This window comes from Phocoena phocoena, chromosome 5 (genome assembly GCF_963924675.1).
Source record: "Phocoena phocoena chromosome 5, mPhoPho1.1, whole genome shotgun sequence".
NCBI lineage: Eukaryota > Metazoa > Chordata > Mammalia > Artiodactyla > Phocoenidae > Phocoena > Phocoena phocoena.
The window spans coordinates 86,339,322-86,364,879 of record NC_089223.1 but is presented as its reverse complement, the minus strand read 5'-3'; the positions used below and the strand labels follow the sequence as shown (position 1 = coordinate 86,364,879).

The 25,558-nt window shown below is 36.1% G+C and overlaps 1 protein-coding gene across 2 annotated transcripts in view; it reads left to right on the top strand.

Moving 5' to 3' along the window:
• The window catches only part of TBC1D19 (TBC1 domain family member 19), a 154,394-nt gene extending 136,095 nt beyond the window's left edge, over positions 1-18,299 (top strand). The window contains exons 17-21 of one of the 2 annotated variants that reach the window (XM_065877598.1): positions 2,138-2,247; positions 4,329-4,420; positions 11,573-11,688; positions 17,020-17,090; positions 18,097-18,299. In XM_065877598.1, coding sequence (XP_065733670.1) covers positions 2,138-2,247; positions 4,329-4,420; positions 11,573-11,688; positions 17,020-17,090; positions 18,097-18,171 — 464 coding nt within the window. In that variant the 3' untranslated portion in view covers positions 18,172-18,299. The remainder of the gene's footprint in view (positions 1-2,137; positions 2,248-4,328; positions 4,421-11,572; positions 11,689-17,019; positions 17,091-18,096) is intronic. The other variant, XM_065877599.1, reaches the window with a different exon arrangement.
• The last annotated feature ends 7,259 nt before the right edge of the window (positions 18,300-25,558 follow it).

The following is a 25,558-nucleotide window of genomic DNA, read 5'->3' as shown; positions in this document are numbered from 1 at the left end:
CAGCGACCACTTATTTAGAACCAGGATACGGGCATAATTTCAACTTATCCCCAGGATCTCTACATAGTACTAGGCCATTTTAGTTTTAGTTACTGTATTTCTTTAAAATTGTAATACTTTCCTCTTTTAAAAATTTATTCAAAACTTTTCTCTAATTTAAACTGGCCTTATCCTTTCCCACATATGTAGATTAATGAAGTTTTTATTGTACGTATAGTATATTATGATTTCATAAATAAATTCCTATAGTGCAGTATTTAATTAGTTAAAAAGATGATGAGCTCATTCATTTTTATGGAAGAACCAAATAGGGAAAGATGCTTAAAATGGAAAATAAAGTCATGTAGAAGATTTTTTACATATTATATGTAATGGACTGAAACTTTTCCATTTCATAGCTATGTAAGGGAATTCAACATCAACAATTGTGGCATCTTGAATAATAACTGATTATAACATTTTCTATGTTATATATGTTTATAGAAAAGTGCTGATTTTAAAATTCTCTTTCATTCCTTCACTGGAAATGATCACTAATGATTACTGAATCTTTAAAATCTTTAGATTCAAATTACAAGTTTTTAAATAACAATAACTTAAGAAGTTAGAGGGGAAAATATGCATCATCACAAAAAGTAAATGAATTCCAAACCTTCATTTTGAATTTGTAATAATACCATGTATTTGTGCCACATTGCTTTTTCTTAGGTTGTTGCAATTAGAATGAGAGTTATTCTTTTTCAGTGTATAGAATACCTCAGTTGGGGCTATTTAAATAAGTAGGAATTTATTTTGATAGTAAAATAATTTTTTAAAATTAGTTTTGAAGTGAAAGGACATGGCTGTTAGTTTTAAAACATATATATATATATATATATATATATAACATAAAGGTCTTTTCCTGTAGATATATATAACAGGAGGGGTTTTTTTGGATGTATTTAGATATTTACCACCCTAAAATTGATTTGTCTCTCTTTTGCCCTTCAGAAAAGTGAAATTTCTCAGTTGCAATGCTAGTTTTTGATAATTTATTCATCAGTAATACTGTGCACCGCCATTTATCCCAGATAATCGAGTTTTTGTTTTGTCAGAATTTAAAATTTTTTATCATTTTTTCCTTTCACGTTGTCAAAAGGAAGTGAGCTGAGTTGGCTCATTGGTTTCTCTGCTTACTTAATGCCTACTGCCCTCAGGGCATCACTGACGATATAGAGCCCAAGACCTTCTTACCTGTCTGATCTATATCATAGATGAAATTACCCAATAAATAAGCCACTTTTATTAAATTAATATTTAGGTAATGCAGTTTTATATATCTGCATTATAGTGTATTTATGCTGCCTAAAATTCTTGAGTGTTGAAAAGATGAAAAGCATGACCACGTTCGCAAGTGCAGAATAATCAGACTGTCAGGTCAGCATCTGATTTTAAAATCTGACTTTCTGACAGTCAGCCATGAGCTGTCTGGTTGAGTTGACCCACCTGTGCTTAACTGCCATGAACTGGGTACAAAAGAAAACTTAATTCAAATTCATTAGAGAAATAAATTCTTAGAGTTGTTTTATTTTAAGCCTATGAAAATTGTCTAGATACATATTGAGATATGCCAATATAGACCAATAGCCTAAACTGTTAATCAAAATTTTAATTTTCAAATTCAGTTAGTTGAAGACCGTCGTTCTAAAAGCTAGTCGTAAATCATCTTATATTTTACTTACCTGACTTCAAAAATTAAAAATTTCAAAAGATCCTTTGTGGGACAAAGTAAAAATGAATTGCCTGATTGTCACTTTCTTATTATTTCAATTGAAAAAAAGAGAGACTTTATGTAGTTTTTAAAAGTTACTTTGAATTTTCAATATCCCTATATAGTTCCATTGTGTCATTCTTATTCTACTGTTGAGATTATAATATTTTATAATTTACTCCCTTCTTTTTAATTTTTAATGACTCAGTTTTTTATGTGTGCATATATTCCCTTTTCAACATGAAAAAAGAATATATATATGATTCTAAACTTGTCTATGAATGAATATTATTACTAGAAAATATTTATTCTTTCATGTTTTGTGAACTTATTTTTTTAATTTTAGTAGTTCTGCAATATTATTAATTAACTTTTTTGTTCTTTCAGTTGCACCACTTTGTTTTCTGTACCATGAACCTTCCAAATTGTATCAGATATTCCGTGAGATGTATGTGCGTTTTTTCTTCAGACTTCATTCCATCTCTTCTCATCCTTCTGTAAGTTCATAAAAAAAAAAAAAAAGGATCAAAGCAGACTCTAATCTGTTTTTCCTTTCCTTAAGAAAAACAAATGTTAATTTGTGAGGTCAAGCAACACTTTTCTATGGAATAAATGAAAGAGAAGAAGAAATTGATATTTAAATAGTTTTAGTAATAATTAGAGAGGAAAAAGCCTTTTATCAATTGCATTTAAATTATCTTTTATATGTTGAAAGAAAAAACATAGCAATGTCTGTATTGTTTTCTTTGACAAAGGTGGCTAAGTTCCTTGAATGCTGGTTTCCTCCTCTCTGAAACTCATTTCAGAGTTAATAATGAGTTTCTGTGGTGCTGTAGAGCAGTGTACAAAGCACCTGGGTAGCCCTTGGCTCGTGGCAGATGTTCAGTAAATAGATGGCTGCTGTTTTTATTGTTGTCGTTATGATTATCATCATCATCATCATCTTTTCTTTGTTAATGAAAAAGAAACATTTATTTGTCCCTTATTTTTCAATTTGGCTAATTATCAGTTATCAAACTAGATATCTCCTCTGTGTTTATTCAATAGATGGCTCCTTGGCCTTAACATGAAATTCAAAGAGAAGCATACTGGGAGTTGAGTAGTTGTATCTGTTTTATTTTGTCCATTCCTTTATCATATCTTCCTTCCCCCACCCCCACCCTCCTTAGCCTGAGTAAAAGCAGTGTTTATTTTATTTCAGTTATACTTTTTCTGTCTTTGAGCCTGCTTTGGTCTGCTTGTGGGTAACTTGACTGACTCTCCAGAAAAAAAACATTAAAAATTGGAATGTGTCAGGGCTACCAAGTTTCCCAAAAGAGGAGGCTGTCACTGCTACTCAACTAAATAGCAGTTCGTTATCCTCCCCCCGCCATTCCTGTGTATTCCTGTTCCACCTTCCTCTGTCTCCACTGTTGCTCTCATACATTGCTAGTGAAAGCAGGCAAGTAACAGAAATCCAGGATGTCACAGATGAACAAATGAAGTACCGCCAATTATCTTGGGTTTCTTCTCTCTGAGACGACTTGATTTAATGCCTATATTGCATGAATATTTAATCTAGAATAACCAAAAATATATTAATAATTCCTTTTTCTTATAACTCATCCTTAGCCTCAGATTTCTTACTCACATATTCTGTACCATTTTACGCTTCAGAGTTTCAAAAAACTGTTTTTAACTGGCTGCCCAGTAGATACCCATGATGTTTTCCCTGTGCAGACCACTGAAGCTTGCCACTGAGCAACTCTGGATATGCCTTCTCTATATCCGTGCTGACCCTAAGGTGTCCTTATTTAGCTGATTGATTGGGACAGCCCTGCCTCTGCCCTTTCTTTATTCAGTGAAATAAAGACTTAACAGGCAGTCATCTCCTTTTCTGGCTTGCAGCCAGACTTAACTATTTGGAACCATGACAGCCTTATTTCTTTAGAAATTCAAAAAGAGGATTAAAACTTCCTTACAAAGATCAACGCTGAGGAATGCTGAGCTGCAAGAAAGACTTTATTCAGAGTTGTCAAGCAATAAATGCACTTGAAAAACCATCTACTTTGTACTCTACAGATAATGCCCTTTTAAAAAAGTGGATTTCAGCTTTTTAAAAAGTTATCCTTATACTAAGTAATCAAACATTCTTGTTTGATAACTTCCTGATGCAAATTTCAAACAGTCTTTCTCTGGGGATGGATTTCAATGAAAGAGTTAAAAAAGCAGGAAATATTTTCCCTGATGGGTGAGACAGCTGGAAGGGAAGGGACATATGGAGGAGAAAGTGAAAGGTGTGGCTATAACACCAGAGAAATACCTGGAAACTGGAATGCATCCAGAAAAAACTAATTTTGCTGGGCCTACGTGATACTATATGACTTACAGAGAAGCAGGTTTTTCTATAAAATGACGTTTTCCTTGAATTCCTAACATTACTACATGCCAGGTTACGTGGGGAGCCTATCGTTGTTAAAAAGGAAAAAATATTTATATTGATAATCTTTTTCTCATTTCCATTTGAATAATTTAATGGCAGAGTTCATTTTTAAATACTAAATTATGCATTTCTCTTGTGATTTATTATTGTATCCAGGGTATCGTGTCACTCTGTCTGCTGTTTGAAACTCTTCTTCAAACTTATCTCCCCCAACTCTTTTATCATCTACGAGAAATTGGGGCTCAACCGTGAGTATTTTTCTCTCCTAATTGAAGAATAAATTGATATCAGAAGGCTCTTTTTCATCATCAAAGATACAGTAATTTTTCAGAGACATTAAACTAACAGTCTCCCCAACAAAACAATAATTATCAAGTAGTAAATTATAACTCGACATTGTGCCAGAAATTCTTGGGAGACTTACCAAAATCCTAATAAATTCTTATTTGCTTGGATTTTTGTGCTTGGTACAAGAATCACTAAAAGAACTAATTTCTATTCATAATGAAATGTGTTGGCCAAACTGAGGCAAAAATTTGTGGAAACAAATACTACCTGAGAAATGTGATAATACTAAAATTAAGTCAATGTAGGCCAAATTTATCAGAAAACGACTTACGAAAGACAGAAAAGTTAAAGTTTGCTGGCTTTCATTAAAGGAATCTAGATCGATTATTTACCAGTGGTTGTACACTGTGATTTTTTCTTCCAAAAGCTTGAATTTTTGTTCATTTATCTCAATATGAGTTATCAGTGAATATGTAGGGTACCTGTGGACCTCATTATTATTGGTTCTCTTTTCTCTTTTTTAATTAACAGTGTCTTAAGGCAACAGAAATTTCCAAATGATTTATCAGTGTTTTGTTACTGTCTTCCTTTCTGTGTAACCATTTTCTCCTATATAAGGGCATATTTGAAAGGAACACTAACTCTTTGAGACCACGAAAGTAGTTAATGGGAAATAGAATCCATAGCCGATGGATGAGTGGGTGGGTGGGTTTAAGAGACAGACCCAGATTCAAATTCTATCTCTACTAAACTATAAAATCCTGATAAAATTATTTAATTTACCTAAGCCTCAATTTCTTTCATTAAGTCAAGATAATTTAATTTATTCATCTTTAAAATCAAGGGAATTCCTACCTCATGGAGTTGTTTAAAGATTGAATATGTATATGTTTATATATTGATATATATATATGTATATATACATATATATCTCCATATATATATATATATATCTCCATTCTAAAATCACCATCGAATTTCAGACATTTTAGATCTTAGAAATGCCATTTATAAAACAACACCTCATATCATCCGTTGATAACACCTAGGTGGCACTCTTTCTTTTGTAGACATTAAAAAACAGGATTTAAAAAAAAACAAAACAGGATTTTATTAATAATTAATATTATAAAACAAGAATATGGCAGAAATATTTTATATTACATACAAGTCATTTTTTCTTATGGTAAACTGACCTTTATTTTACTACTGTGAAATGAATATTTGAATATAACTATGCTTTTCCTTACTAGAGTGAAGACATTTAGTTTATTGCTAGAAGCTAAAATCCTGATTTTTTTCTAGTCTATTTATACACTTTAATCATTAAAAGGAACAGATTTATTTCAGTGAATTATGATGAACATTAAAATTCTGATGCAAGAGAAAATATAAAAATTTAATTATCAGGCTAGAAATCAATTATTAAAAGGCTTTCATGAATTAAAACTAATGCTATTGGAAGGTTTTTAATTTAGAATTTAATTTTTTTACTAGATATAGGACTCTTCAGGATATCTCCTTCTTCTTGAGTACTTAGTGCATTTTATCTGTTATCATATTTATGGACATAAATTATTCATAATATTCCATAATAATTCTTAATTAGCCTTTCAATATCTATAGAATCAGAGTGACATTACCACTCTCATTCCTGAGATTGATATTTGTATCTTGTTTCTCTTCCTTGATTATTCTGGCCAGAGGTTTATTAATTTTATTCTTCTTTGAAAGAATCAGTTTTTGGTTTCATTGATTTTGTTTTTCTATTTTCAGTTTCATTGAGTTATGCTCTTTTTTTTTTTTTTTTTTTTTTTTTTTGCTGTATGCGGGCCTCTCACTGTTGTGGCCTCTCCCGTTGCGGAGCACAGGCTCTGGACGCGCAGGCTCAGTGGCCATGGCTCATGGGCCTAGCTGCTCTGTGGCATGTGGGATCTTCCCAGACCGGGGCACAAACCCATGTCTCCTGCATCGGCAGGTGGACTCTCAACCACTGCGCCACCAGGGAAGCCCTGTGCTCTTTTATTTGTTATCCATCTGTATACTTGCTTTAGTTTTGTTTTGGTCTTGTCTTTCTACTTGTTTAAGGTGAAATTTAGATAATTAATTTGAGACATTTCTTCTTTTCTAATGTAAGCAATAATGTTATAAATTGCCCTCAAAGCACTGCTTTACCTCCACTCAACAAATTTTGATGTGTTATGTTTTCACTTTCATTCAATTCAAAATGTTTCTTAATTTCTCTTGTGACTTCCTCTTTGACCATAGTTTATATAAAACTGCATGTTTAATTTCTAAATATTGGGAAAGATATTATGTCTTTCCGTTATTGATTTCTATTGTAATTCTGTTACAGTTAGACAATGTGCTTCATAAGATTTTAGTTCTTTTAAATGTGTCGCAGTTTGTTTTATGACCCAGAATATGATCTATCTTGATGAATCTTCCATGTACACTTGAAAAGAATTTGTATGCTGCTAGTGTTGAGCAGAATGTTCTGTAAGTGGTAATCAAGTCAAGCTTGTTGATAATGTTCAAGACTTCTATACACTTGTTAATTTTCTGTCTACTTTTTCTATTGATTATTGAGAAAGAAATGTTAGAGTCTCCAATTATAATTGTGAATTTGTCTTTTTATTTCTGCATTGCTATATATATTTTTACTTCATGTATTTGACTCTGTTTTTAGGAGAATTGATCTTTTTATCATTATGTAATGTCTTTTCCTAGCAATAAATCTACTATGTCTGATATAGCCATTCCAGCTTTCTTTTTATTACAATTTGTACAGTGTATTCTTTTCTGTCTCTTTACTTTTAACGTATTGATTATCAATGTCTTTACTTTTCAGATGGCTTTCTTGTCAGAAGTATACTTGGGTCATTCAGTGTGGCAGTTTGTCTTTTAATTGGTGTGTTTATTCCATTTACATTTAATGTAATTGATATTATGGGATTAAAATAATATCAATTGATATTATTTACTATCTTGATAGACATTTTTTTGTTTGTCCCATGTGCTCTTTATTCTTTTTGTCCTCTTTTCCTGCCTACTTTTTTTTTTTTTTTAATATTTATTTATTTATTTATGGCCACATCGGGTCTTAGTTGTAGCACACGGGATCTTTCATTGCAGCATGCAGGCTTCTCTCTAGTTGTGGTGCAGGGATTTAGTTGCCCCACAGCATGTGGGATCTTAGTTCCCTGTCCAGGGATCAAACCCATGTCCCCTGCATTGAAAGGCGGATTCTCAACTACTGGACCACCAAGGAAGTCCCTCCTGCCTACTTTTGTTTGTTTGTTTGTTTGTTTTTAATTTATTTATTTTCTTTATTTTTGGCTGCATTGGGTCTTAGTTGCAGCACACAGGATCTTCGTCAAGGCATACAGGATCTTTCGCTGCAGGATGCGGGCTTCTCTCTAGTCATGGCATGCAGGTTTTCTCTTCTCTAGCTGTGGCATGCAGGCTCCAGGGCAGTTGGGCTCTGTAGTTGTGGCATGCAGGTTCCAGAGCGTATGGGCTCTGTAGTTTGTGGCACGCAGGCTCTAGTTGAGGCGCATGAGCTCAGTAGTTGTAGCACGTGGACTTAGTTGCCCCACAGCATGTGGGATATTCGTTCCTTGACCAGGGATCGAACCTGTGTCCCCTGCATTGTAAGGTGGATTCTTTACCACTGGACCACCAGGGAAGTTCCCCTCCTGCCTACTTTTGAGTTGAATAATTTTTTACTCCATTTTATCTCCAGTGGATTATTATTTATACCTTTCTAAAAATATATTTTGGTAAGTGTCTGTCTTAGTTCAGTCTGCTATAACAAATTACCGTAAACTGTATGGCTTATAAACAACAGAAATTTATTTCTCACAGTTTTGGAGACTGGAAGTCTAAGATCAGGTTGCTAGCATGGTTGAGCTCCAGAGGACCTTCTTCTAAGTTGCAGACTGCTTCTCATTGTATCCTCACATGATGGAGAGCAGAGAAGAAAAAGAAGCTCTCACATGACTCTTATGAAGGCACTAATCCCAAACATGAGGACCTACCTTCATAACTTTATCTAATGCTAATTAACTTCCAAAGGCCACACACCTCTTTCCTAATACCATCACACTGGGGGGTAATTTCAATATATGAATTTGGGGGTGGGAGTGGGGACACAAGCATTCAGTCTATAACAGTGCCCTAGGATTTACAATATACATCTTTAATTTATCCCTTCTACTTTCAAATAAACTCCAGGCCTGGAGGGTTCCATGGGCAAATTCTACAAAACACGTCAGGAAGAAATAATATCAATTATTGTTTTTCTGTGGCTGCTGTCAAGATCTTTGTCTTTAGATCTTAGCAGTTTGATTATGATGTATCTGGACATGGATTTCTTGGGTTTATCCTGTTTAGGGTTTGCTTAGCATCTTGAATTTGAGGCTTATTTCTGTTGCCAAAGTTAGGAAGTTTTCAACCATTATTTCTTCAAATATTTTTTTCTGCACCACACTCATTATCCTTTTCTTCTGGGACACAAATATTAAAACTTTTAGTCTTATCTCACAGCTTCCTGAAGCTCTGTTCATTTTGTTTTCAATCCTTTTTACTCTGTAGTTCAGATTGGACACTTCTATTGATTTATATTTAAATTCACTGGCTCTCTCAATGGTTATTTCCATTTTGCTATTGGATCCATCCAGTGAGGGTTGTTTTGTTGTTGTTATTGTTTTTGTTGTTTTTATCAGTTCTAAAATTTCCATTTGGTTCTTAACAAAACTTAGAATTGTGCATTAGTAAGGGCAGATTCTACTATACATCAGTTATACCTCAATAAACTGTATTTCTAAGAAATTGAATCTGTGCTGTATACTAGGGAGCAGAAGGCATGATGTGTGGTGCTGTTGTTCTAATAAGACACTGAGAGATCCAGTAAAATGAAACTAGTTGAAGTTAATAATTGAGGCTTAAAAGTTAGTAAATTATTTAAATTTAAAATAATTGGTGGCTAAAAGTTTCTTTGGCATCTATAAACAGATATTCTAAAACCAACCAAAAATCTTGATTTATCAATCTTACTGCCTACATGTACTTTGTTATATTAGAACAATAGTTATCTAGTATTGAGGAATTTCTGAAACGTGGGGGTCCTTTTTCAGTCTCAAGAAAAGTTAATGTGCCACCAACAAAGGCAATCTCTCAATCCCATTTTCTCTTTTAAGAAAAAGTACAGATATTTATCTATATAACAATTTTAACAAAGAATTTGGCTAGAACCTCTCAGGGGCAGTCAAGTGATGTTTAATTGCCAATAGATAGTACAGAAATTGAGAGACTATTTAATCTCTTCAGGCACCAAAGCCAAAGAGTTTGTTTCCTGATTCTAGAGATAAATTGTTATTGTAACATAACCTATCTATGAAACAGTAGGATCTCATACTTCTTAGGACTTTTTTTTTTTTTTTTTTTTTGCAAAATAGAATTTAATTGAATTTTCTGGTTGATTTTTCAGAGTTCTGGTGACCTCCTCTATAAAGCTAAGGGTTTCAAATCAGAGGTTTATTTCTAAGGTCCCTTATAGCTTTTCCTTTTTTTAAGATTTAATTTTATTTTTTATTTTTAGCTGCGTTGGGTCTTTGTTGCTGCACGCAGGCTTTCTCTAGTTGCAGTGAGCAGGAGCTACTCTTCATTGCGGTGCGCGGGCTTCTCCTTGCGGTGGCTTCTCTTGTTGCAGAGCACGGGCTCTAGGTGCATGGGCTCAATAGTTGTGGCTCGCAGGCTCTAAAGTGCAGGCTCAGTGGTTTGAGGCATGGGCTTAGCTGCTCCGTGGCATGTGGGACCTTCCCAGACCAGGGATCGAATCTGTGTCCCTGCATTGGCAGGCGGATTCTTATGCACTGTGCCACCAGGGAAGTCCCCCTATAGCTTTAAAACTAGTTTTCTCTGTCTTTTTTCATCCTTTTTAGCCATTTGAGTGAAATGTAGGAATATAATCTATTGAATTGGAAACATATGCAGCTATCAAGCTCTTTCAAGTATCTTGAATGAAAATTCAAATGTTCTAGGCTTGCCTGGAGCTGTTAAGACTATAAGATCACCTCATTGATAGCTAATTAGTACACACCCTGAAAAACAGAATGTAGAAGTGAGTTTTCTAAAGAATGAACTATAACATAAAGTAGGACCCAGGAATATAATTCTTTCTCTTAATGCTTTTTTTTTTTTTTGCTGTATGCGGGCCTCTCACTGTTGTGGCCTCTCCTGTTGTGGAGCACAGGGTCCAGACACACAGGCTCAGCGGCCATGGCTCACGGGCCCAGCCGCTCCATGGCATGTGGGATCTTCCCGGACCGGAGCATGAACCCATGTCCCCTGCATTGGCAGGTGGACTCTCAACCACTGCGCCACCAGGGAAGCCCTCTTAATGCTTTTGAGACCACTAATTTGAGGACTCATGATTTCTCACCATTGCACTTTTTACAGCTTTTAATAGAGTATTTGAGTTTTTTTTAATTTATTTTATTGAAGTATAGTTGATTTACAATGTTGTGTTAATCACAGCAGTGTTTCAGTTATACATATACATACATTGTTTTTCATATTCTTTCCATTATGGTTTATCACAGGATATTGAATATAGTTCCTTGAAGGAACAGTAGGACCTACAGCAGTAGGACCTTGTTGTTTATCCATTCAGTACCATAATAGTTTGCATCTGCTAATCCCAAACTCCCCATCTATCTCTCCCCCCTCCCCCTTGGCAACCACAAGTCTGTTTTCTATGTCTGTGAGCCTGTTTCTGTTTCATACATAAGTTCATTTGTGTCATATTTTAGATTCCACATATAAGTGATTTCATGTGGTATTTGTCTTTCTCTTTCTGACTTCCTTCACTTGGTATGATAATCACTAGGTCCATCCATGTTGCTGCAAATGGCATTATTTCATTCTTTTTTATGGCTGAGTAGTATTCCATTGTATATATGTAGAGTGCTTGAGTTTTAAATGCCCATGTGATTTTTCAGACCCACAGAGGAGTTACCTAATAATGGAACTGGTTGAGTTCTTCTGATACTGCTTTTTGACAAGAAAAAATTCCACTGGTAAAATTTCTTTCTTTTCTTTGCTTACAGACTTCGCATATCATTTAAATGGATGGTTCGAGCTTTTTCTGGATACTTAGCTACAGATCAACTCTTGCTTTTGTGGGATAGAATCCTAGGGTACAACTCTCTGGAAATTCTTGCTGGTAAGAGTAAGTGCTTGTTTGTAAAACACATGCTCTTTTTATAGTAAAGCCCCTTTCCTTTCTGACATTCACCATCTGTAATTGGAATTTAATTCTACAATTGTCTGTCATTTCTAATTCATGAACATTTAGTAGATGTATCTGCCTTAGAAGACAAGCTCTGAGATTCTGCAATCTAAATACGTCTGCATAACTGCCCATCACGTCTATTCCTAGTCTTTTTTCGTCGCTTCTAGGAATGTCCAGCTCCCCTCCCCTGCTTTTAATCCAGCCAGGGCTTACAGTCTCAGCACCTGTGAGGTTTGCACAGCAGAGTGTAGGTATACTTCTGTTCTTTTCCTGACTCCTGTGACTACCTTAGTGTTCTGTTCTGTGCCCTTTCTCAACTACTACCTAAAATCCAAACTGAGACTGCTGAGCCTCCCTGCATAGTTGAAATCTCAGCTCTTCTGGACTAGTTTGTACTGAACTCAAAACCTTTTCCTTGTTGCTAACAGTCTCTGACTCCTGCCCTGGTAACTGAGTTTCCCCTTTTACATACTCTCTTAAGCCAAAAAGAAATTCATCTTTTTTTCAGAAAGCCACAAATCTATCTTTTATTTAATAATTAAGTCCTTACAACAGATATACACAGAGGGCAACTGTGTGATAACACATAGCGCACAGATTTCTTATTATATTATTTTGCTTCTCTGTATGTAAAATCGACTCAATTATTTTTATCATTGAAATTATCAGGGAATTCAAATAAGTATTACAGGGTTTTCACATGGAGAGCAGAGAATGCTGGTTCCAACCTTCTCCAGTTTTGTGACATTGAACAAATTATTTCATCTTTACCCAGTGATAGCATTGTAAAGACACCTCTCTGGGCCATTTGGAAATAATGCTTAATTGATGACCCTTTTCTTGCAGAAGATTCTCTAGGTACCATATTAACATATTTTTGAATGCTGAAAGTTCGAGTAATTAGGTGGCATTTTGAAAAGGAAAATTGAGGTAATAATAAAGTACCATGAAGATAAATGTTGCCCCTGGTATAATGAGAGATATCATTTACTGGGGTTTTTAACAACTCCCAGTATCCTTCTATCTCAGTTGTTTTTAAAGCCCGTCCAAATATGAGTTAGGAAAAACTGGTCTGCCATCACCTCTTCTGGCTGAATGGTAGTGATACATACGATCTAGAGACAAAAGGGAATCCTAGAGGTCATCAGGTATAACTTCTTTTAAATATTTCTAACAGGCAGTCCTTATCCTGTTTCTGAATATTCAGTGTTGGATAATCCCTGTCATACCAAGTAGCCCATTTCATTTCTGGATAATATAACTTTTTTTTTTTTTTGACCACGTTGCATGGCGTGTGGGATCTTAGTTCCCCCACCACGGATCAAACCCCTGCAGTGGAAGCATGGGGTCTTAACCACTAGACCGCCAGGCAAGTCCCTGGATAATATAACTTGTTAGAATGTACTACTGTTAAACCAGGATCATCATCATGTTTTTTCTACTCTCTCACCCCCTCCTTTCCTCAAAGTCTTCTATTTTCCAGGCTAAGTAGTATTGATTTTTGCTACCATTTCTCAGGTAACAGGATTTTAGATTTTCTACCAAATAACTCTTCTGGGTAGGGCATAAATTTTGAAGAGTATTGTATGTAGCTTTTTGTATCATTTCAGAAAACATTAGAGCATGTTAAAGAAATGGGCTCAGTATTAGAAAGTACTTTCTAATAATTAGGACTTTCCAAAAGTTGAATGGGCTTTTTAACTGTCATCTGAAGGGTTAAGAGGTTTTCTATCATGAAAGAAATGTTGAATTGGAAGACCTTCAAAGCGTCTTCCAATGTAAAGTCTCCCATTCTGTGACATCACCCCTCAGTAAACTGAAGTGAAAGAGAAATGAATGTTGAATGCTGCATTTGCTCTAAGCCACGTACTTTGCTGTAAGCTTAATACAGTAATTAAAAAGTTATTGATGTATAGGTAGAAATGCAGTTCACACTGCATTCACTTTCTCTGAGTGTTTTTAAAAAATCAACAGAGGGGCTTCCCTGGTAGCACAGTGGTTAAGAATCCACCTGCCAGTGCAGGGCACACAGGTTTGATACCTGGTCCAGGAAGATCCCACATGCCGCGGAGCAACTAAGCCCAAGCGCCACAACTACTGAGCCCCTGCGCCTAGAGCCCACATGCTCTGCAACAAGAGAAGCCACTGCAGTGAGAAGCCTGCACATCGAAACAACGACCCAACACAGCCAAAAGTAAAAATAAACAAATAAATAAATTTATTTTAAAAAAAGAAATCAACAGAGAAGAATTGTAGAACATCTAGAAATGGAATTAGACTAATGGGAATTCCTACCATGGAATTCAGATAAAGAGCCATAGGGTAGGTAATTGCATGTAGATGTGTATATAAGTCAGTTTTGATTATTTTATACATTTTTGAGGCTGAATATTTTGTGACCACCTTTTTTGCTCAAGGGAGCTTATGTAGTCTTTCGAAATATTTTAGTAAATATTACTGGTTTCAATTGTGAACTAATTAGGGCCTTTTGAAGAACAGTTTAAAGCATAGGTGTCTTAATGTTCATGATAGAGTTGCTTAAAATTAAAGTAATGAGAACAGTTTAAAAGACCAAAAGTAAATATTTGAGTTTCTGTATTTCATATGAAGCATGACTTCAGTTGAAAATATCCCAGGACTCCCCTGGTGGCGCAGTGGTTAAGAATCCGCCTGCCAATGCAGGGGACACGGGTTCGAGCCCTGGTCTGGGAAGATCCCATGTGCCGCGGAGCAACTAAGCCCGTGGGCCACAACTACTGAGCCTGTGCTCTAGAGCCCACGAGCCACAACTACTGAAGCCCGCGTGCCTAGAGCCCATGCTCCGCAACAAGAGAAGCCACCACAATGAGAAGCCTGCGCACTGCAACAAAGAGTAGCCCCAGCTCGCTGCGACTAGAGAAAGCCCACACTCAGCAATGAAGACCCAACACAGCCAAAAAAAAAAAAAGTGTTTTTAATTAAAAAAGAAAATGTCCCAAAGCATAGACCTGTTTTCCTTGGCAAATAAACCTGCTGTGAGGAAGTACTGGGCAAAGCAATCATGAAGCAGACGGAAAGGAACTTCTGTGATGTGACACCAAGATAAATAAAGGTCGTGAGCACATAAGCATTTTGGATGCTGAAGTCAATTAGTAACTACTCTTTTATTCCCCCTCTTATCTACCTTTGGAAAAACTATATATTTCCCACCATGTAAAACTCTTTCCTGCTACAGCGGAAAATTTGACCATCCTGTCAAGCTTTCACCAACTCCGTTAAATTATACTCAGAAAAGGAAATAGTGAGTGACCACAACCCTTAGCTCCTAAAATGTCTCCATTTTCAAATATGATTCCAGATATTAGAAAACTATAAAGAAGTTGTTGGTCCACAGAAATGGTTTTCTTTGATATTCTTGTAAAAATGGAAGCTGAGGGACTTTAGGTACTTAAGTTTTCTCCATTTCAATTAAAGGGTAAATTCTTTGCCCCAGGTCTCTTATATCCCTTGTTACATATTAAATAATCCCAGCTGATGACTTTTTAAATTTTGTTTTACCACTACCATGTATTTTTCTCCCAGAATTTTCCTAACTAGTTCTAATGCTTTTTTTGACAAACTGTCCAAAATCTGTTGTCCCCTCGAAAAATGCCTGTGCTTCCCGGTCACTCGGCCTCTATCTGGGGAAATTAAGAGACCTGGATCCTGACTTCTACTCCATAGGCATGACCGCTATCAGGTGGTCCAGAGCCCAGGACCACCATGCATCATCCTTCAGGCCATCTCTGGAAAACCATTCTTTTTTTTTTTTTTAATTGAAGTATAGTTATTTACAATGTTGGGTTAATTTCTTCTGTACAGCAAAGTGACTCAGTTATACATGTATATACAGTCTTTTTTATATTCTTTTCCATTATGGTTTATCCCAGGGGAAAACTATTCTGAGAGAAGACAAAAGAGAAGGTGATTCTTAGGAAAGCACACAGATTTCTATATCAGGGATGAGTCATTACTGCTTACCTTCAATTTCAAAAATGTCATCACATAGTGGTTAAATGCTTGAGCTCTAGGGCCAGAGTTGAGTAGTCACTACTATTTTCTACCTGTGTGACTCTGAATATGTCATCCAAACTCACAGTGCCTCAGTTTCTACATTAGTAAAATGGGGCTAACAATAGTACTTAACTCATTTTTGGTATTAGAATTAGCTGCTATTATCATTATCATTACTTCCATAGTAAAAATGTATTTTAAAAAACATTTGCATTATCTATGCAATATACTTAGGAACGAGTCTTCCAAATAATTTTAAAGATTCCTTACCATTCATTTCCTAAACTTTAAGGGCATGTTGGGTTAGGGAATGTACTACCACTACTGGTGATGAAAAAGATGGGGAGAAGTCAAGAGTCACCTGCAGGCAGTACCGTCTCCTTATCAGAGTTGCCTGAACCTATTACATGGTCCTTCCATTGTTCATGATGCCTCATTCACTTTCACAAAGTTTTATGGTAGATTATATAATAAGACATAATGCATGTAGCATTACTCTCTTTTCATATGCAGATGATTAATGGGAACAAAAATCCAAATGTTTTCTACTCAGTATATATTATTGACCTTCAAGATGTTCTATAATGGTTTGCTTTATTTTCTTTTCAAAGTTTCAACTTCTTTTTCTGTGGCCAACATTAATGTAAATGTCAGGATCAATCCCACAGTAGCCCGCCCCACAGACGTATCCATTTATGACACTCTAAGAAAGTCAATGATGAGCATAAAAATATAAATATAACAAAATAGTGTAAAAATATTTTTAAGGAAAGACTTTATTGCCACATTTTTATCAGGATACCTCCTTGATACATATGAAACATCATCTGATATATTTAAAAATTCAGTCTGCATATAACTTCTCAGAAGCCTCTCCATTGCATCAGTAAGAAACACCTGCATCAAAATAAATCTTTATTTATAAGATAGTCATTAGATCTTCATGCCATTTAAAAATTGTTACAATTGAAGTTATAGGTATGAAACAATTTATAAAATGGCTTTTTTAAAACCACTAAAATTTCCCTTTTTCCCAAAACTGCACCATCAAGCCACTGTTCTCCAGAGGAGACAATTTCCATTCATCACAAGGCCTTAACTCAGAATGCAGGATGCAGTTGTGAAGCACTAATTCTGAGCCCTCATCGTGGGTTGTGGGCGTAGCAGTAAAATTGTCTGGCTGATGAGTAGACCAGACCAGCAGTTGAAATAGTGTGCATTCTTTTCCAGTCCTGGCAGCTGCTGTGTTTGCTTTCCGAGCAGTGAACCTGATGGAGGTGACATCACTGGCTGCAGCTGAAGTAAGGATAAGTTTCACTCAGATGGGATGGAAATAGTTCCTGAGAGATTGCCAGGCTCGGGCACTTCAGTATCAGATGCATAGGACACACATTACTCGCAGACTAATTTTTTAACTTAGGTAAAACCCATAAGTTTTGAGCTAAGTAATATTAAGTATTCAGAATTCCTTAATTACTTGAAAACAATATTCCTGTGAAGGAGTCATAAACAAGATTATTATGGGAAACCACTATAACCATTACAGGAAACAAGATACCTAGTAGTTTTAATAGAAACTATTGGGACTTATGTTGCATTTTCTTATAATTGTTCACATCCATGTGTTATGCTCATAGAACAAAGACAAACTAGTTGAAAGAATTAAAGAGCATGTGTTTGGATGATATAGTAAAGATACATGGGCTTTTTGTTTATTTTTAGTTGTGGGTTAATTATTTAAAGCTCGTTTCTTTTCAGTAGTATATCTTACGCCTGAAGCATGGTTCAATTAAATAGTGGCTTACAATATTACTCTATTTGTTATCTCTCATAGAAATGTAAATTTTATCCTTAAAATAGCTGCCTACATTCTTTATTTAAAGGGAAGAGGATGTTTATGCATCTTGCAACTGAGTAAACATTAGTTCCATCTTAAAGTGATTTCCTAAAGTCAGTTACTCCTTAGTATAACGGGACTAGGATTCATAATGTACGTTTATTTATAGAAGCAAGTTGAAATGTTAGACCTCTTATAAACTCATGCTACCTTGTATATTTGAAGGAGGCTCAAGTCCAGATTATTTTCTACTGCACATTTGAGTATTTTGCACATGTTCTAACATTAAGATGTTCAGAAAAGAGAAAGAAGGTTGTAGCGTCAGTACAGAGATTTGGGACCAATCTGAAGAACTTAGAGTGTGTTGATATCAGAATTACATTGTAAAGGTGTTTCTGCGTTTATTTCATAGGCTTCACTTTGCTGATCAGAATGCCGATATTAATCATTCCTTTTGTTTTTTGTTTCAGGCAGTTCTTGCTGACCTTTCTACTTTAAAAGTTATGCCTCTTCTTCAAATTTTTCTGTTTGCTACTGTCACCTGATCTTCTTCAAGGTCACTGACAACACCTCTAGTTTTTCATTAGAAAGTAATCATGAACTATGCAAACTCTGCATAAAACCAAAATTAAACTTTGCATATAAGCCAATAAAGATCATGTTCCTCCTCAGTTAAACCTAAGTAGTTCTTCACTTTTTGAAACAATAACTCTGCACACCACGTATTGCACTGCATGCTGCTGATTTTCAAGAGAGAAGCAGTAGATATAACTTCTGCTAAACTGAGCATACATAGCATAGATAACCCTGGCTTGTAAAAGGCATGTAACAATATATGCAATAAGAACTAAAGATGCTGTAATAAACTTGAATAGGTAATGTAGCCTCTGGGACAGTTCTCTTATGTCAGCTTGTAAATTTATCTCTAGATAATGAACCACTTTGTCTTATAAATTGCATTTCACTCAAAGCCAGGGGTGGGGTAGGATGTGGGAAGACTTGAAAAAGATGCTGCTTTTAAGTGGGAATTCAAATGTACTTTGGTGTTTTTAACAACTTTTCTCTCATCAGAGATCTAGATCCCTCTCCATTTTATTTCTCTCTCTATTGGGGAAGGTCAAATACAGTTGTCTCCACCTGACAGTTTTATTCATCACTTTCTGAAAAAAGAAAATAGAATGATCCCTTTAAATTTCTCAACCTTCCATCTCTTAGTTAGAAGACTTGACACTGCTGAGATCTGTTGCCAGATTCCATTACTTTGGAAGTTTACAAAGAGGACACCCAAGGACTCAATGAAGGGAATGAAAAATCAAAACCGTATGCACTTTTTTTTTTTTTTTTTTTTTTTTTTTTTTTTGCGGTACGCGGGCCTCTCACTGTTGTGGCCTCTCCCGTTGCGGAGCACAGGCTCCGGACGCGCAGGCCCAGCGGCCATGGCTCACGGACCCAGCTGCTCCGCGGCATGTGGGATCTTTCCGGACCGGGTCACGAACCCGTGTCCCCTGCATCGGCAGGCGGACTCTCAACCACTGCGCCACCAGGGAAACCCCATATGCACTTTTACTGAAGTTTGGTTTAATGAGATTTACTTCTAGGGCAGAGCAGCTTAGCGAGACCAGAAGTAGGTATTATACATTCATTCTAGAACTGAAGACATTATGCAAGGCATCAGTCTTATTTTGGTCCTTATTGTAAGTAGAGGGTCTTATTTTATATTACTTCTTAGAGACCTAACATTTCTATAATGCAGAATGATAGAATGTGGGGGAAAAAGAATGCCCAACTTCATTAGCATTTGTATGACTTTGATAATTTGAGACTTCTTCTATATCTATAAGAAAATGAATGGACCATGGCATAGCAGATCCTTTCATTTGGAACAGGTGGCCCTAGCCAGTCATTGTGAATCTGAACCCCAAAGCCAAACCTAGGAGGCCGCCACACATTTCGCTGCTGTCACAAACCCCTCTCAGCCATATGCTGCTCTTGGCGGCTTGTTAAAATACTGCACTGAGGGCAGTCAGGTTGCCTTGCCCACTCCATCTCTAACTACACTCACACTACTTCTCTTGACCTCCTCCCTCCAGCATTCTCCCACGCCATCTCCTACCAACCCCTGGCAGCCCCTCACATAGGCTCCGCCAGTGATCACAGTGACCTGAATGACCAGTGATAATTACATCATTATTCTACCTGTGGCATTCTTACTGGTGGTGAAATAGCCTAATAGACGAATGGCATTTGGCTTTTCTGGATTTCAGTTCACTCACTATGTATGTATGTAATATGTATGATCTTACATTGTGGAAGAGTTTATTGAACAATCTTTTAGATCAGAATGTTTTGGTAATGCAGCCTTCTGGCTAATTGAAATTTTCAGTATATCTTAAATGCATAGCACCCACTTACACTCTGCATGTACTCTCTCTGCCTATTTCATAGAGAAAATAGAGACCATTAGGCTTGAACTCCCTCAGGCTTCCACTTCACAACTTAGCTTTATTCTCCTATACTTATCTTCTTCCTTGTCTCAGGAAGTATCTAATCTGTTCTCGCAGCTCTCCAAATACAGGTTCGATCGTGTCACTTACACGCTTAAAAATTAAACGATACCACATTGCTTAAAGGATAAAGTCCAGGCTCTGTAGCAGAGTGGGGGAAATTCACCACAGCTTGATCTTTCCATTCCTGTCCTCTCACACTGACCTGTTATCCTGTTCATCATCCTCACCAAATTACGTGCTCATCCTCAAGCAGCTATGGCCTTGTACTTTATCTCTGCCAGAAGGACCTCCACTAAAAAACTCTCCTCTACTGTAAGATACCCTGGAGCCTATAAATTAGAATTAATTACACCCTTCTCTTTGTTCTCATAAAACTGCTCATTTACTAATATGGTGCTTAGAATATTGAGTGATAGTTTTTTGTATATGTAGAGTCTCACATCACTTTGTTCTGAAGTCAATTTTCATAGACTAGTCCAAGGAATGGAAGATGAAAGAAGAAATTTGTCCATGTGTGTTTGTACCCCCGGACTTGTTCTAAAAATTGTTGGAATCTGTTCAACAATTTTGTTTCTCTTAAAATATAATTCCTCCTAAGTATCTATAGTCTCCCTTCTTCTGCAAAGGCTCTAATTTTTATTTGGAGATCTACCCCTCCTCCATGCGCTTCAGATGAGGCTGACTCCCACCTCCAGGACCTCTGGGTCCTGGCCAAGCCATCATTATGTACCATCTCTCTGGCCACAAGGATTGCTTCAGGATCCGTGCAAAACCTAAGACTGTGCAAAATCAATGAAACTTGATTCTGAGGCTTTGGTTTAGTCTTTCAGGGAAGCTGGATATGAACAAGAGAGGATATAGGGTCTGGAGCTACTGCAGCCTAGGAATGCAAAAAGCTAGAAGCTGCTCTGTTGACCTTGTTAATTCCCAGGTCACACTCCATCAGTCTACCCCTGGACTGTTTTGTTACATGAGCCAAAAGATTCTCTTTGCAATAGAAAGGATCCTAACTGAAGGTATAGTTATTTTACCTTTTAGGTGATCCTGTACAACATGGATATCATCTTTGGTACAGGACCCCTATCTACACACTGGTTAAACTAGCAGAATCTTTTAAAACTTTTTTTCAGTCAAGACACAAGGATGAAATCTGTGTTCCAGATGTACTAAGCAACCTGCAGTACCTTAAACACATGGTATGTCTCTCTCTCTCCTTTGGCCCTTTGCCCATACAGCACCCTCTGCTTGGAATGCCTTCTCTTCCCTCTCTACCTAACTCTTACTTGTACCTCAAAACCCAGCTCAGGTGTTGCATCGTCAGGGAAGATCGCTTCTCTTATGAATTCTCCTCATACCCTAAATATACGTAAGCAGTATCCTAATGATATGTTAGCTGTCTTCCACTAGACAGATTCCTAAAGGGCAAAAATGGTTTCTTTTTCAGCTTTACTGGCATATTTCTTGCCCATAGTGAGCTTTAGTCAGTGCTTATTGAATGAACAAATGAAGTCATCTAATTCACTCATTTTACTGATGAGGAAAATTGCTCAGTTCGGAGTAATAACTCACTTGTTCAGTGTCACTCAGCTATTTTACCTACTAAGTTGATTTGTGGAGTTGCCTGTGGAAGTCCAAAAAGTTGGAATATTTTGAGAGAAAAAAATGTACATGCTTCAGCTCACTCAAGTTATTTCATTTAAGTCAACTTTATTAAGATATAATTTATGTACAATAAAATGTATTCATTTAAATTATACAGTTCTGTAAAGTTAGACAAATGTATAAACCCACATCACCACCACCACAGTCAAGGTGCAGAACATTTCCATCACCTGAAGCAATTCTCTTTATGCTCCTTCCCATTTGATCTTCCATATGCACATTCATTCCAAACAACCATTGATCTGCTCTGTCCCTAAATATTACATTGGTCTTTTCTGGAGTTTCATGTAAATGGAATCATACATATGTACTCTTTTGTGTCTGACTTCTTTTGTTCAGCATGATGTTCTGAGATTCATCCATGTTGTGTGATTAGTTTTCCATTCCTTTTTATGACTTAGTAGTATTTCATACAGTTTGTTTGCCCATCATTGTTAACGGCCATCCATGTTGTTCTCATGTTTTCGTGTATTATGGATACAGCTACTATAAACGTATGTGTGCAGGCCTTCATGTAGAATATCTTCATTTCTTTAGGGTAAATACCTAGGAGTAGAATTGCTGAGTCATATGTAAGCATAAATTTAACTTTCTAAGAAACCTCCGAACTCTTTTCTGAAGTGGTTCTACCAGTTTACATTCCCACTAGCAATTTATAAGAGTTCCAGTTGCTCCAGATCCTCACCAACACTTGGTGTTATCATGTTAGTCGTTCTAATAGGTGGTTTTAATTTGCATTTCCCTAGTTACGTATGATGTTGAGCATCTTTTAGTGTCCATTTGCCATTTATATATATCCTTTTATGAAGTGTCTAAATCTTTTGCCCATTTTTAATCAGTTACCTGAAGTTGTAAGAATTCTTTATTCTGGTTACACTTCTGGTTTGTAAAATTTTCTCTCAGCCTCTGGCTTGTCTTTTAATTTTTAACTATCTTTTAAAGAGCAAAAGTTTTAATTTTGTTGAATCAGTTTATCCATTTTTTTATGGTTCATACTTTTTACCTCTTATCTAATAAATCTTTTTATAACTCAAGGTTACAAAATTTTTTTCCTATGTTTGTTTCTAGAAATTTTATAGTTTTAGCTCTTATATTTAGGCCTTTGATTCTTGTTTTTTTTTTTTAGTTAATTTTTGTGTATGGTGCCAATTAAGGGTTGAGAGTCACATTTGGCATATGGATGTACAATTGTTCCAGCGCCATTTGCTAAAAAACTATCCTTTTATGTCAGCACCTCTGTATAAAATCAATTGATCATATGTCTATGGGTTTATTTCTGGACTCTTTATTCTGCTCCATGGATTCATGTCTATACTTATTCCAATATCACACTGTCTTGATTTTTGTAGCTTTAGAGTAAATCTTGAAATCAAGTAGTATAAGTACTCTAATTTTGCTCACCTATGTCAAAACTATTTTGACTGTTTTAAGTTATTTGCATTTCTAAATAATTCTTATAATCAGCTTTTCCATTTGTACCAAAAAAAAAAAAAAGCTGCTACAATTTTTATTTTTATTGAGATAGCATTAAATCTATAAATAGGTTTGGGAACAATTGATATCTTAACAATATTGAATCTACCAATTCACGAACATGGACTATCTCTTTATTTTCTTTAGGTTTTGTTTAGTTTCACTCAGCAATATTTTGTAGTTCTCCATGTAGAGTTCTTGCACATATTTTGTTAAAATTATCCCTAATTATTTCACTTTTTATGCTATTGTAAATGGTATTTTTAATTTCAATTTCCAATGGTTTGTTAATATACAGAAATACAGTTGCTTATTTTATACTGGCCTTGTATCCTGAGATCTTGCTAAACTTACTACTTCTAGTATCCCTTTTTGTAGCTGCCCTAGGATTTTCTACATATACAGTGTGTCATCTATAAATAAAGACACTTCTACATTTTTTTCAAATCTATATGCCTTTTATTTCTTTTTCTTCCTTTATTCACTGACTGGAACCTGCAGTAGAATATAGAAGTGCTGCAGCTCACCTAATTTTAAATTAAATGTACTCCTTTCTTGAATAAGTGCAACAAATATTTTAAATATATGTCCATTTACTAGTTTGGCCAGTTTAGGGATTAAACAGTGGAAGGAAATGAGACAGATTCAGAATGAGGTGGGGAGACATACTGGTACAAAGTGAAGATAACTTTGTTAAGTTTTATTTTGCTGATGATCCAAATCACTTCTTCAGATCATTTAATTAAACAATTGGCCTCAGGTATTAATGTCTTTGTTATGTTAATTAGGTGATTATTTTTATATTACTTCAACTATTCTTTACCCTTGAAACTTTTTTCTTAGATATGTGGTATGCATGTATTTATTCAACAAACACTAAATGCTTACTCTGAACGAGGTACTATTCTGGGTGCTCATGTTTATACGTATTTGTATGTTTGCTTTTTCAGTAATAAATGTGGTAAGAGACATTACTTCTTCTGGAACTAGAATACTAACACCTCTTTTTTTGAAGTAATGGTGCTATCCCTCTTATGATAGGAAGAATAATGTTTCCCCAAAGATTTTCATGTCCCAATCCCTGAATCCTGTGAATGTGTTACCTTACATGACAAAAAGGCATGTTGTTTGTGTGATTAATATAAGGGATTTGAGATGGGGCTATTATCCTGGATTATCAGGTGGATTCAATGTAATGACAAGGGTCCTTATAAGGAAAAGAGGGAGGCAGGCAGGAGTATCAGAGTCAGAGAAGGGTTTGAAGATGCTATGCTATTGGTTTTTTGTTTGTTTGTTTTTTAATTCTTTCCTTTTTTTTTTAAAATAAATTTATTTATTTTTGGCTGTGTTGGATCTTCATTGCTGTGCGAGGGCTTTCTCTAGTTGTGACAAGGAGGGGCTACTCTTTCGTTGTGGTGCACAGGCTTCTTATTGCGTGGCTTCTCTTGTTGCGGAGCTCGGGCTCTAGGCGCGCGGGCTTCAGTAGTTTGGCACGCAGGCCCAGTAGTTGTGGCTCATGGGCTCTAGAGCGCAGGCTCTAGAGCACAAGCTCATTAGTTGTGGCGCATGGGCTTAGTTGCTCTGCGGCATGTGGGATCTTCCCAGACGGGGGCTCGAACCTGTGTCCCCTGCGTTGGCAGGCGGATTCTTAACCACTGTGCCACCAGGGAAGCCCTATGCTATTGGTTTTGAAAATGGAGGAAGGGACCATGAGCCAAGGAATGCAGGAATGCGTAAGGCAAGGAAATGGAGTCTCACCTAGGGCTTCTGGGAGGAACTTGGCCCTGCTGACACCTTGATTTTCAGACTTCTGATCTTAGAACTGTAACATAATCAACTTGTGTTATTTTAAGCCACTAAATATGTGGTAATTTATTACAGCAACAGCAGGAAACTAACCTACCTCCTCTCAGATAAATTGTGTTTACCATATCGACTGTAACCTATGACAGTAAATACACATTGCTTCAATTCTCTTACCTAAAAAATAGGTGATTCTACCTGTCAGGTTCCTCTCATGTGGTTTTTATAATATTCAAATAGGATAAAATTTGTGAAAGTATTTTGAAGACAACCTTCTATTGCTCTGGTGGTGACAGGGAAAGGACCCCAAAAAGCTGGGCTTTTATAAGGCAGGTGTAACGGAGGAAGAGACGTTTTGGGGGAAATGCATTGCCAAGTCGTAATGTTTCTCTCCATGTGGAGGGAGTTCACTGCTGTAATGCTTCTCACTCTCTCCTCCCATAGAGAAGAGTGAATTATATTATTGTTGAGGTTAGGATCAATGAGT